Genomic DNA, 14,644 nt, shown 5'->3' on the forward strand with positions numbered 1-14,644 from the left:
AATGTTTTTGAACTCCCCCGAGTTCTCCTCCAGGTGTTAAAAAGAATTCTGATGGAACATAAAACATTTGTAATACGAATCCGAACAATAGAGAAATATTTGTCGTGTTGTGCATCGCATTCGTATGGTTAGCAGATCTTGTCATTTAAAGATCGGTGTCAATCAGTGCCAGCCAGGCTATCGACAAAACCAACTCCTTTTATAATTGATGCATGTAGCGATAAGGCTAGATTTATATATGTGAATGGCCTCCAACCATCTTAGTGTTCTGTGTGGGGCAAAGTGAGGATGAGCTTTGCCTGGTTAAAGGCCACCAGAAAATATGGATCCATGGCATATTTGGCGAGAGCAGTAGAATTTCTCAAATGTTGTATGTCTGTGAGATGCTCCTGCAATCTGACCCCCAAGGAGGAACCATTGAAGGACTTTGCTGTCAACTGTCTTATTACCATTTAATCAATACGTAAGATCGTTGTGTACCGAGATCACCAAGAAATGCCTTGTTAAGATCACATTCGGAAGGCACCTAACCATCTTTGACATCCTCCACAATGGGAAGGACCCCCCAACCAGAACAGACTGACTGGCATAAACAGTATTCCCATTAGGGACAGCAGATTTGATAGGGACCTGGTTTACATTGACTCATCTAATCTACCCCTGGGGGGTCAGATAATAGGAGCACCTTGTGGGCATACAACATTTGAGAAATACCACTGCCCTTGCCAAATATGCCATGGATCCATACATTGTGGTGGCCTTTAACCAGGCAAAGCTTATCCTCACTTTGCCCCACACAGAACACTAAGATGGTTGGAGGCCATTCACATATATAAATCTAGCCTTATCGCTACATGCATCAATTATAAAGAGGAGTTTGTTTTGTCGATAGCCTGGCAGGCACTGATTGACACCGATCTTTAAATGTCAAGATCTGCTAACCATACGAATGCAATGCACAACACGACAAATATTTCTCTATTCGTTCGGATTCGTATTACAAATGTTTTATGTTCCATCAGAATTCCTTTTAACACCTGGAGAAGAACTCGGGGAGTTCGAAAACATTAGTGGTGAACTTTCTCTTTTGTTTTCTTGTCTCATACGATTATCAGTTCATAGGATACGTTGTTTACTACACTCCGGTGTTGTGTGTTGTTGTTTATATTTGTAAACATATTTGAGATATGTAGCCTTATACCCTCAACTGTGAAATACTTTGTCTGTCTTTCTGTACTGATGCTACACTGTATTATGTAATCTACTTGTGAATAAACACAAAAATTTAAATAATTAAATAAACATTTATTGATTGAATTATTTGTCTCCAAGCTTTACTTCTCCCTGAAAAATTTCTGAGAATGTCCATAATGTCATTGATATACTGTAACAAACCTTTACACACTGCTCAAAGTGGTCCATTTATCTTGTATAATGCATTGATTTGTTACGGCAATTATTTAATTTTGAACTCCATTAAATATTACATTTTTTAACATGAATAAATTAAGAATAACTGTATAATCACTGATTTTTTATGTACAGTAGAGAACCGAAAATCGGAATTAATTGGAGACTGGGGTTGTTCAGATTAGTGATTTGTTCTGATTACCGATTATGTACGAATAAATATATTAACCTGTCCGATGTTCAAATTTTTCTCCATTGCATGTCGCTTCGTGTTGAAATTTTCGTTGATTTTAAGCCTAACGAAAATTTTTATAATAATAATCGAGGCTATCATATCGTTAAAAATTATTTCTTCATTTTGTACAAACAAAATAAATATATTGAAGAATATAAAAACATGAAAATTATACTTTAGAAGTAAATTTAGTATCAAAAACGTTCGATTTAGCACGACACAGTCCGACTGAAAATCGTGAGGATTACCGACGATTCTGATTACCGGGGTTTCGATTAACGAGTCTCTACTGTACTTATAAACTTAAAGAAAAAGAAATAAATAATACTAATAAAAATTTTGAACATTAAACTTAATTATTACATACAATTAGATAAAATAATTATATCTCTATAAAGAACTCAAGTACATAAGCAATTTGTTGAATGACTTTTAAAATAATTATTTGTAAATTTAAAGAGAGAAAACAATTTTAAATTTATTGCAAAGATAATCAATTTTTTAAAGCATTTTGCTGAAAAATCTGAAAATACCATACTTTATTCTGAAATTCTTGTACTTTATAAAACATTTTAAAATGAATCTAATTACTTATTTTTAAAATAATATATTTATATAAAATGAACCGATTTATTTTTCAAATACTTTCTGATTATTTTATATCAAATATAATCGTTAAAAATATTTTTTTAAATTTATTAATAGCTGAAGTTATTTTTAACGAAATTTTTGATTTGTAGTTGGAGTTTGAAGCCGTTCCCGGAGATGGTTTTGCAGGAGATATTGCCCTAGATGAAATAGGATTAATTGTTGGTCGATGTTCTAAATACGGTTTGTAAAATACGCCTTATAAATTTACAAATAGATGTAAAATAATTAATATAATTAAATACTTAATAATTAATTTAATGGAGATCTCTCTTTAATTAAATTTTGGCAAAGTTTGAATTTTAGATAAAATAGCATAGAAAGTAAATTTGGTTTAACAAATTTAGTTTTTATCTATAAAAGTTTTTAAATAAAATTATTTTAAAAAATAATTTTATATTATAAATTTTTATAGACTTAATTGACTAATTTCTGGATAAATTAATAAGAATAGTAAAATTATTTTAACAAGATTATTATTTTAGTATAATAATTCTAACTTTTGTAAAAAAAAGAAAACTACAGTGGATTTTTGATATATTGTTTTTGGCAGAACTTGGGGAAAAAGCAATTGGTGCAGGAAATGTTTTTATTGTTTATCTCGTATGAAATGTGTATTTTCCAATGATAGGCTTAAATAATGGCTTTCTGTAATTCTGTAATACTAAATGATATGGAGCATGCACGCAGAGGTTTATTTATTCCACATTTTAAGAAAATTGTTAAGAATACTGAAATTTGTTCTATTTTTTTCTTTTTTTGGTCTCTCTCTCTCTCTCTCTCCTCAACCAATGGTTGGTGGGCAAACATGGATGTGTGCAGTATTATAGCTTTTCTCTTCACTTAGCTAGCTGTTTTATCTGTTGGTAAGGCCTTTTCTATATAACTTGTCGAGATATTCCACTCTGGGTCGTCCACATTCCCTTTTGCTCTCTATCTTTTCTTCCAATAAAACATTCATCCATTCTGAGTGTCAAATTTAGATGACCAGTCAAGTTGTTTCTCCTTTTCTCTATCATTGTCAAAATCTATCTCTTCTCTGTTGCCTCTCTTAAAACCTCCTCATTCCTCTTTCTCTCTGTCCATGACATTCACATCATTCTTCGCCAACACCACATCTCAAAGGCCTCCAGTTTTCTTTTCTTTACTATTCAGAGTGTCCATGTCTGTGAACCATACAATGCTATGCTCCAGATGAAATTCTTAATGAATTGCTTCCTAACATCAATTGATATATATTTTGATGTTAAACATCTGTCATTTTCTATAGAATGCTTGTTTTGCTTAGGCTATTCTCACTGTAACATCTCTTCCACTCCTTCCGTCTTAGGTAATTATGCTTCCAAGGTATGTGAACTTGCTCACTTCTATTTTTTCACTATCCAAATAGATGTTCATTCCTCTTTGTTCCTTTTTTTTTCTTATTTATTCTCATTCCACGTCTTTTAAATTGTTCCAAAAGCTATCTTTAGATCATCTACATCTTCTGCTATCATTGCAATGCCTTCAGCAAACTTTATTGTGCTGTACAACTTTCTGTTCACTTTTATACCTTTTGTGTTAGTAGTGTAGAATACTTTCATCGCCTCTTCTATGTATACGTTAAACAATAGTGATGATAGTCCATAACCTTGTCTTACTCCTTTCATTATATTGGTTTCTTCTTCTTTTCTAACCACAGTTTAATTCTTGTATAGCTGGTATAGTATTTGCCTATCCTTGTAATCTACCTTCAGGTTCCTCGGAGATCTGGACATTATGTTCCAGTCCACATTGTCAAAGGCCTTCTCTATGTCTATAAATGCTATGAGTGCTTGCCTTTTTACATGAATAAGCTGTTCGATAAGCATCCTTAAGCTCAGTATAGCTTCTTGTGTATCTCTGTTTTGTCTGAAACCAAATTGGTCTTCTGATAGGTTTTCTTCTACTTTTCTTTCTATCCATCGATAGATCATTCCACACAGAATTTTCGATGTGTATGAGACTAGACTTAGTGTCCTATGATCCTGACATTTCTGTGCTCCTTTCTTCTTTGGAATTGGAACCATTAAGCTCTTTTCGAAATCTTTTGGCGTTGGACAGTCATATACATTTCATTTTTAGTGTTTCTCCTAGGGCCATTATAAGTTCTGCTATCTATACTATCCCTTTTTCATTCCCTCCAGTGTCTTATCGAATTCACATTTTAAGATTGATGGTACCAAATCGTTTGCAGAAGTAAATATGTATTTGATTGAAAACAGTTTTAAAGCTTTTGTATACAAGATATTTTATAATTTTTTAAAACTACAAATGAATTTTTGGTTATATCAAAAATAATTTAAGTTATATATGATTGAATGATTGGAGTACAGAAATAAGTTTTAAAATATTACAGAATTATATTTTTTTGTGGTAAAATTAATAAGTAAAAGTTTACATAATTTATATATCATCATAAAATTATTTATAATGTTTTTCTCAATTACTTACTCTCAGCAGTGACATAAACCACATACATCTTATTTTGCTAAGGAAAACGTTTAATAATCACAAACATTTTTGGCTTGTTTTACAAGCAATCCTCAAGTGTTATATTACATTCTATCATTAGAATATAACATTCTAACGACAGAATGTAATATTAAATTTAAACATTTTCCTTGGCGAAATAAGATCTTGCATGTGGTTTATATATAATATTTTAAACTATTGTACATATTTTATGGCCGTCGATGGTCGTCGTGTTAGCTTATATATACTGGAGGAGGAGGTCAGACCGAAGGTCCGGGTAGCGTAACTGGTAACGTGTCTGCACGGATAGCAGAAGTTGCGGGTTCGAGTCCTGCTTCAGGCCGATTTTTTTTTCCTCCAGTTCCAAATTATTAAATTATTTAATTTAATTATAATTATAATTATTAAATTTAGTAAGAGATGGCGCCTAACGCCAAGCTCTAGTGCCAAATTGTCTTATTAATTATTTATTTATTATAGCCGACTCTAGCCCGATAATTCGACTTTGGTGGTTGTATATTGTACACAATGTTGTATTAGTGTTATTAAATTTAAAAATCAAAATATTATATTTAAATTATTCTTTAATTTATTTAATTTTTTAAAGAATTATGTGACTTTGAAAGTGATGTTTGCGGATGGACTCAAAAGGAAACGAGTAGTGATTATTATTGGCTCCGAGGAAGAAATTTAAAGAACGGTCCAAAATTTGATCACACCACTGGAACAGAATATGGTAAGATAAGTAATTATGAGCTGCTAAATTTAGTAGAATTATTTTAAATTTAATTTTGAGATATAATATTAATAAAATTTAATACAGAATAATAGATGATTGTTCTATTAGAATAGTCTTATAAAGTTGTGATATTAAATTACGAATTTTAAACAGTTTTGTCAAGACTACAGAGCTAATTTAATAGTAATTGTTATCATGACTTTTTAATATGAAAGCACCGTGATAATAAATAAATAATATAAATAATAAAAAATATATAATTAACCATTTTCAAGTAAGTATTAATAAATCAATAAATTAAGCAAAATTATCATTATTATCAGTAAACAGAAATCAGTTTCCTGGGTGTGATATGAGCAGATAAAAACACAAACATTTAAGATAGAAACTTATATATTTTTCTTTCAAGCATTTTAAACATTATGAAATGTCTTCTTCAGAATGACTTTCTAAATACAGTAGAACCTCCATTATCCGGACCTCTATTATCCGGATTTTCGATTATCCGGATTGTTCAACATAAACAAAAATTGTACGAATTTTCTGATTTGCACTTGGCAAATTGCGACACTGTTTATGTACGTACGTGATGGAATGCATGGAACAAAATTTTGAAAAGACCATTAGTAAATTTCAGTAACAGTAGAAAGTGGTATAGGAGACATTGCGGAAGCAATAGCACAAATTTCAATATGTGCTGAATGTGACGAAGAAGTTGTAACCGAGTGGTTAAATTGCGATGCGAACGATCCTGGATTCCAAATTTTGAATGATGAGAAAATAATTAAAGAAATATCTGCCTCGGATAAACAAGATCAAAAAAACGAAGAGATTTGCGAAGTAAGAGATATTGGTCCTACACATTCTGAAGCTTTTCGGTGCTTAGATGTCACCATGAAGTGGTTTGAGAGCTAAGAAGAGTGTAACTCAGGACAACTTATATGTCTTAAAAGTATTCACGATTTAGCAGCTTCAAAAAGAACAGCTAGCTTTAAACAAATATCGTTAATTGAATTTCTTAATAAAAAATAATTTAATATTGAAGCTATATGTAAATGTAGACAAATAAAAATTATTCATACTATATGCCAGGGGTGGGCAAGCAAGAGTTCACTGGGAGCCAAAATGTAGGTTTTGCAAAATGCATGGGAGCCGCAGTTCTGTACTGTCGTGGCGGATAGTATGGTAAGGCGCGTGATTTTATTATATAATATAAATATAATATAAAACAAATATTTAATTTTTTTAACAAACATCTTTTCATAAAATTATAAAAATAAAATTGTAAAAACAATAATAAAAAACAGAAATTAACACTCAGCAAGAGCCGCATGTAACTCAAAAAGAGCCGCATTTGCCCATGTCTGCTATATGCACTGTCAATTATTATTTTTTCGATTATCCGGATTTTTTCCTTATCCGGACTACCTTCATCCCCAATTAGTCCGGATAATAGAGGTTCTACTGTATAATGTAAAGCACGTACAACAGAGATTTAAATATACATTGAAGATTACATTTGAATTTTACAAATAAAGAGAAATAAAAATACAACAAAAATTAGAAGTAAAGAATATAAGAATATAGAAATAATTAAATACAACAGTTTCTATGATAAAGGTCGGAAATAAAGTGTCGAAAATTGCGTAACTTAAATTTTGGAATGAATATATGATGAAAAGCTGGATAATTAACGTAGTTAATCAAATATTCTTTGTAAATGAAGCTAATGCTCTGAAATCATTAGCGAGGTTGAGGCCGAAGTTTTAAACACGAAAACGTGTATGTCGGACGTTCAGTGCCACTTTCCTGTAAGCCTAGAAGTTTGACAATGGCGTTTGGAAAGTCAGTGGAATCATGCTCGACATTCCAAATGCCATTGTCAAACTTCTAGGCTTACAGGAAGGTGGCGCCGAACATCCGACGTACACGTTTTCGCGTTTAAAACTTCGGCCTCAATCTTGCTATTAGTGTAGGTTGATAAACTGATTTATGCTTTAAGATTAGTGACGTTTTCCAAGTAAAAGTTGTTTTCAGATCTGTGAGTGATTTTAATATCTTGATATCATTCCATACAGGGACAAAATTATTATCCAGCACAATTTTTGCCAGTTCTGTGATATTTTTTTGTTTGACTATATGGAATATTGATATACTGGTATGCAAAGTGCTAAGTTAATAATGTGGCCCCAGTATATTTCACAATCTGAGAGTTGGGTCAGTAGAAGTGCATACACACATGAGTATTTTTATAACAATTTGGATATTCTATCAAACAAGTAACTTTTTTAGTAGAACACAAGGTATAATGGGTAAAATGTAATTGTATTTCAATCACTGTATGACTGTATTTCAAACACTGAACGTTTGTGTTTTATGTGCATTAAACTTTTCTGGAATTTTGCTTTTAAGGTTCAGATGTGTGCGATTTTATGATGTAATTGTAATTTTTATACATGTAACTAGAATGCTATTTTATTTTTATATCTGTTTATTTTTTCTTATTAAACATTTTTTGAGGTCTCTCAGCTCCTCATCAGAACAGGCTTGAACTCAATCAAACAGACATAATACTGAAATGTGAATCTCCAATAGAGCGTTAAATGTTTACAAGAACTTATTTTTTAAAGAATTAGAATACTAACATTTTTATCTACCAGAATAATATATTCAAATTACAACTTACATTAGAGCTTATTTAAACGTTTTTACATTTTTTATGGTAATATAAATAAATAAAATAAGAATAAAAATAAACATTAAAATAAAATGAGTTTTAACTCTATAATCCTTTATCAGGTGTAGTAAAACAGCGAAACAAATATCCAATAACAGGTATTATATAAAACAGTGTAAACAGGATAGAATATACCGTACAATGCCATATATAAAAAATATATTTGAGAGATGCAATACTGCTATAAAAAGTTATAGCATTTGTTCGGTACTGTCTAATGCGAAAATTCTAAATGTTATATTGGTGAAACCAGCCGCGTGTTGGAAAAACAAGTTAAAGAGCACAAGGCATGCTATCTGTTTCCAATAGACTCAATCACCACTCCGATCGAGTCTATTGGAAACAGACTATTATATGTATTTTCTTAGCACAATGTTGCAGTCGTGAACATATCACACAGGAAACACTTTCGGAGGAAAAAGATTGGTTTATTGGTGTGAATGGTATAATCCATTCAAACCAATCAACCAACCTTTTTCCTCCGAAAGTGTTTCCTGTGTGATATGTTCTCAACGGCAACATTGTGCTAAGAAAATACATACAATAGAGAACAGCAAGCAACCAAGATAAAATTTTATTGCAGTTTTTTTCAAATATCAGTTGGATAGCAAATTATGCGATTCTGAACAAAATCAAAGAATGTCATTGATGACAATTTAATTCTATGAGAAATGTATTGTTTTAATATGTATAACATGGTCTTACTAGCATTAATGTGTTTCTTAAATTAGCATGGTTTTTAAATTCGTAACAAGTTTCAAATAAGGCAGGTAAAAATTCAATAAAGGCGGTGTTATTTTTGAGGGTATATTTATATTTTTAAGATATCAGGTACCGGTCAGTGGCGTAGCGTAGTGGGGGCGCAGGGGCGGCCCATCCCAGGCGGCACTTTAAGGGAGCGGCAAAATCTCATGATAAATAATAATAATACTTAATCGTAGCGGCAAAATTTTCCTCCGCCCTGGGCAGCTGACACCCATGCTACGCCACTGGTACCGGTACATATTCAACAAAGAGCTTTGCAATGCACACATAATAAATTGTTTCTGTCTGATCAAACTTATGGCTGAATTTCTCTAAACTTGTCATAAGGTAAATTATTTGTAGAAAAATAATGGTTCTGTGGCAAATTTTGGCCTTATTTTGTGAAACGGTCATCATTTAAAAATTTAATACTTTAATAATGGAAAGACACACTAATATTTTTATGATAAATAAATTGGCATTTATATCTTATTATTACATCTGCAGATATATTTCATTAAGAAATTTCATAAGAAAGATTTCTTAAAGTTAATAAACGTTTTGAAAATCTTTGGTATAATTCGTGTTAATTATCGTTTAGGGCTCTGTTTTTTATAGGATGCATTAACCATGTTAATTGAAAGGATTATTATATATTGATCACTTCTTTAAATCATTTTATGCATTGTCAATATTTAAAATATTATTTTCAGGTTATTATTTACAAGCAAAGGCAAACACTACTGTTAAAATTGGCGAAAGTACCGCTGATTTTATTAGTCCCTCATTTGACGACGATTTAGGATCCCATTGTTTTACATTTTGGTATTATCGTGGAAGTTATGGAACTGGAAATCTTCAAGTGCTTCTTCAATATATAGATAACAGTAAAAGCTCAGTTTTATGGAGTAATATGAAAATATCTAACAATTCTTGGAATTTTGCTCAAATTACTATAGAAAGTGATAAAGCTTATAAGGTATGAATTTATTTATTATTAAATAAAAGTTGTTATTTACAGTAGAACGGAATTATACATTTATTATTATTATAAATTTTCAATCTGTTAATTTAAATATATTATTCCAATAATGATTGTATAGTGCTTATATAAAAGTATATTAAACAATCCAAAGCCCAATAATATATTGATACGTAGCCAAACGATTGCCTTAAATACTCGGGCTCTAAATTTGCTATTAATACCAAGTAATTGCACAACTGGCAAGCACACCATATCGTAAGTGAAGGTTGTGAGCTCAAACTCTGCTCCGGGCCAGTTCTTTTCTTTCAGATGATTCTAAATTATTTAAGTTATAATCTTTAATTTAGATAAGAGGCAACACCTAATATCTACCTCTAGTAGCAAATTACTTAGTATTAATTATTAAAAATAGAAGATTTATAGCCTGAGTATTTAAGGCAATCATTTCGCCATGTAGCTTTTATAAAATTTGCAAATTTATTGGATCTTTATAAAATACATTTTCAAAGTAATATTTTTTACTATAAACAACAATAATAATTTTATAAAATATAAATGGTTTAAGTTAGATAACAGTTCAATGTATGAAAACTGTCTTTGAAATCTCGATTTTATCCCTAGTTCGTAGCAAATCAAGAAGAATTTAAACTAATAACATAAAAATAATTTGAAAGTTTGATGAATTTGATATTTAAAATGCAATAATAATTCATAAACATTCTTCACCAAGATGCACCTTAATTTTCTGAGATAATTTATTTTCATCAGTAAAAGCAGTGAACAACCCCCAAAGGTATGGATGGATGCAGGCAAGACATCTGAACGTCACCTGTTCCCTTTTTTACAAATTATTTATAATTTTAATTGGAAATGTTTTGTGTTTTTACAAGGACTTTTTAGTAACTTCTGGCGACGTGTAGCCTTTTTAGGCTACACGTCGCCAGAAGTTACTAAAAAGTCCTTTTAATTCCGGCGTGTAGCCTAAGGTCTGCTGCCGAAAAGTGTATTGTCTCGGAACGCAGAAAATAAATGGTGATCCCTTTTGGGCAGATTCGTCTTTATTTCTATTAAAAAATAATTTATTTTGCTACAAACTAACATTTTCAACCTATTCTATAGGCCAGCTTCAAGTTTACATAACTTTTGGAATGACAGTTTACAAAGTGTTCCAAAATAGAACATCTAAAAATTTTAAAATGCAAATAAACAAAAAAAATATGTAGAAAACCCACCTAGAAATATAATACATTAATATAACAAGTAACATAAAAGTATAAAATACAATAATAAAATATTAGTAAAAATTAAGGTGCTTGGTGAAGAATGTTTATTGATTAAGTCATTGTTGAGTGTAGTGTTGTGGTTGTATTGATAATGTATTTAAATCATTTTGTACAATTTTTAATAATTGAAATATCGAATTTTTATATTATTATTTACAAGCAAAATCAAAAGTACTATCAAAGTTGGTTTAATTTTAAACTTTGATAGTACTTTTGAATATACTGAAGTTGTCTTTGTGTGATTTTATGATTTGAAGTCATTCTACTATTAATTAATATTTTGCTTGTTTGTCTGCATTCTGATTATACTATAAAAACAAACTAATCATGCTTTGGTTACTAGTTTATTGACACATTTATATGATTGCTAAACTAAAATGCATTTCAACTGTACTGCGATCTGAAGATCACGTGTTCTGTTTCGTAACCAACCCCTTGGGTGGGCCACAGAGTACAGAAGGGATGGGCATTCTCGATGATGACCGAAAAACCTGGATCAAGGAGGGATAGAGGGATATCGCACGTGCTCAACGTACGAAGCGGGACTTTTTGGAAGAAAGAAAAAGGAGAGAAGTTGTGTTAGATGACAGAGTCGCGAGTTTGTTTTTTTTTTGTTTGATTTTTCCTTTGTTTTAGTGTCTGTTATAGTGAAAGGACAGAGAAATGATCAGAGGGACTAAAATAAACTTCAAGATTCCTTGCATTAGCATCACAGAGAGTGTGATTTATTTTTTCGAGGTTTCTTTTTGTTTGTTCCTGCATGGGGAATACTCTAAAGATCAAGTACTTCCCCACAGTACTGTTATCTTTGGTCAGCTACAATATAACAAACATAATTATTTGCTAAAAAGTAGATTGAACATGTATTAAAACGTAATTATTACTAAAATAACAGACTTAACATGATCAGAGTGCTGTGATCATGTTAAGTCTGTTATTTTAGTATGTATTTATTCACCTAGTTTGATGTAAAACTGAATGAGAAGGTGCTAGTGGTCAAGAAACCTTTTGAACTTCCTGTTTTGAGTGGATGTATAGTTGAGTGCGATGGAAATAGTACTTGTTTGAAAGCAGAAAACATAATTCACATCATATCTTAACCACTCAGCAGTGAGGGACGTATATATACGTCGAGGGCGATCGTGTGGCAGTGGTGAGGGACGTATATATACGTTAAATTCTTTTGGGGGTATCACCAGAATCTAGCCAAAAACTACCGCAAAAAAAAATTTACATAAAAAATGAATTATGTAACAATAAAAAAAGACTTTTCTTTACTAGACATAACTGTTTACAAATACTTTTTCTAAAACGGAAATGAGAAAAATTGCGTGAAAAAATACTTTAAAAATTTTTCGGGTATATTCTCCACTACTAAGGGGTAGAACCATACCTGACTCTCCCACTGCTGAAAGGTTAACAAATGTCACTCTATAAAAGGAATGACAGTTACTGTGTGGCTTTAGCATGCATATATGCAGTGGTATCACAAAAATGTTCAATATTAATAGCAGTGAATGATAAGTTTATTGCAATCTCTCTATTTCCCTCATAAAGTGAGTGAGAAATAGTCTTTCTTTTGCTGGACAAAATCTCACCCTCGCAGATATCAGGACTGACTATTATTGCAGTTTGATGTTGTAGCCGAGTAATAAATAACAGAATCCCGAGAATCGCTCGGCTTTGATAAAAATTTTAAAAAGTTTATTAATTACAGTTAACATCGATAGTTTCCACAGAAACAATTGTACACACTTACTAAGAGAATACAAAGACACTTGGAACCCCCCGTAACAATATCACCAATTGGTCTCCTCGTAGGCACAAAAAACCTTACACACTGATGTCTAGCTTAACTATAGTTTAACTAAATTTACAAAGAAAAGGGCCCTAGAGCAAGATAAGGTTGATAAGAATTATACAGGAATTGTCAGAATGAAAAAGTTCAAAGGGGTGATTAGCAATAATAATAAAAAAAACCTCGGATCCATTCCTTAATAATTGTCTTCGTTACATGCTTGTCCTGCTTTCCTCTCTGCCTGAAAAATCTTCTTTCCTTTTGTTCCAATCTCCCTCTCTCCTCTGCCAGTAACCCCTCGACCGATCGGATGTCACCCCCCTTTGTTTTATTACAGTTCAGACCACATGGGTCAACTAACTACAGTGTGGTTAGGTAAACAGAAGCCAGAAGTACAGTTTTACCGCAGGAAGATGGTATAAGGAAATAAAGAAAAGAAAAGTAAATAACAAGATTTAATAAAGCCACAATGTTCTTGCATTTGTGCATTAGCTCCTTAGCTCATTTTCGGTTTGTGTATGATTCAAATATGCTTTATTTAACATTTATGGGAGAGAAGATAATGATTTACCTTTCTACACTCTTGAATGAAAGGAAAATTTCACGTTAGTGAATGACAAGTTAGCAACAATGAAAAAGCAGGAAATGCCATACTCTGAAGTCCATCATATTTGCTGAAACTTTGCTTGTTCATATCTATATGATGAGGAAACTTTTTAAATTCTGTCTAGACTGCACTTTTCCTTTTAGTATGCTATGCTACGTGTTTTACTGCAAACCATTATATTTTGTATATTTTTTCACTTACTAAATAATTATAACAGTCAAACGATTTGAAAATTTTAAACAATTGCTTTGTATAATAGTAGGTTCTAAAAGTTAGTTATAAAAATATTGTTAGATTATCACAATATAATTATATTATAATAAGAAAAAAGACAGTTAAAAACAATATGGATTTTTCTAAATTTACACAGTCAAATTTGGTTTAGGAAATAGAAGAAAATTTGGGGAAATACAATTTTAGGATTCATAATATTTAAATACAGTAGAGCATCGATTATCCGACTTAATTGGGGACTGGGGTTGGTCGGATAACCGAAAAGTACGAAAAAATACATTATTAGTATAGTGTATTAAGCTCGGTTTAAATACTAGCCTCCCTTTCATGGTCGAGCCAGTGCTGCCAGCTAAAACATGCAAAAATTTAACAAAAATAATATTAAAGTAGCAAGACATAACCAAATATTGTAGCGCCACACCACTAGCGGACGTTTGAATTTGCCGACTAGAGCGCGGTCGGTTAATCGGGGGTCGGATAATCGATTCTCTACTGTAATTACAAATGTAACTAAGTGAAGTTTCCAACGTTAAGATATTGTTTTTATTATTTCTTCTCTTATCCTAAATTTTCTGGAGAATATTACTATCTATATAATAATGAAAAATAAAAAATAAAGCTGAATTAAATGATTTGTATTATTTGATTTGTATTTTATGGCTGTTGTTTGTCAAAAATAAAAGAATCAGAAAAATGTTTCACAATTTATTTATTAAGGAAAGTGCTGATGA

At 31.3% G+C, this 14,644-nt stretch overlaps 1 protein-coding gene across 2 annotated transcripts in view; it reads left to right on the forward strand.

Annotated features, from left to right (window-relative positions):
* Positions 1-14,644, forward strand: part of LOC136975275 (MAM and LDL-receptor class A domain-containing protein 1-like) — a 179,510-nt gene that overhangs the window by 33,831 nt on the left and 131,035 nt on the right. For both annotated transcript variants that reach the window (XM_067270309.1, XM_067270310.1), the window contains 3 exons: positions 2,386-2,476; positions 5,394-5,522; positions 9,720-9,985. In XM_067270309.1, the coding sequence (XP_067126410.1) occupies positions 2,386-2,476; positions 5,394-5,522; positions 9,720-9,985 (486 nt within the window). The remainder of the gene's footprint in view (positions 1-2,385; positions 2,477-5,393; positions 5,523-9,719; positions 9,986-14,644) is intronic.

The sequence above is a fragment of the Centruroides vittatus genome, unplaced genomic scaffold (genome assembly GCF_030686945.1).
Source record: "Centruroides vittatus isolate TY-2023 unplaced genomic scaffold, ASM3068694v2 contig_370, whole genome shotgun sequence".
Taxonomy (NCBI): domain Eukaryota; kingdom Metazoa; phylum Arthropoda; class Arachnida; order Scorpiones; family Buthidae; genus Centruroides; species Centruroides vittatus.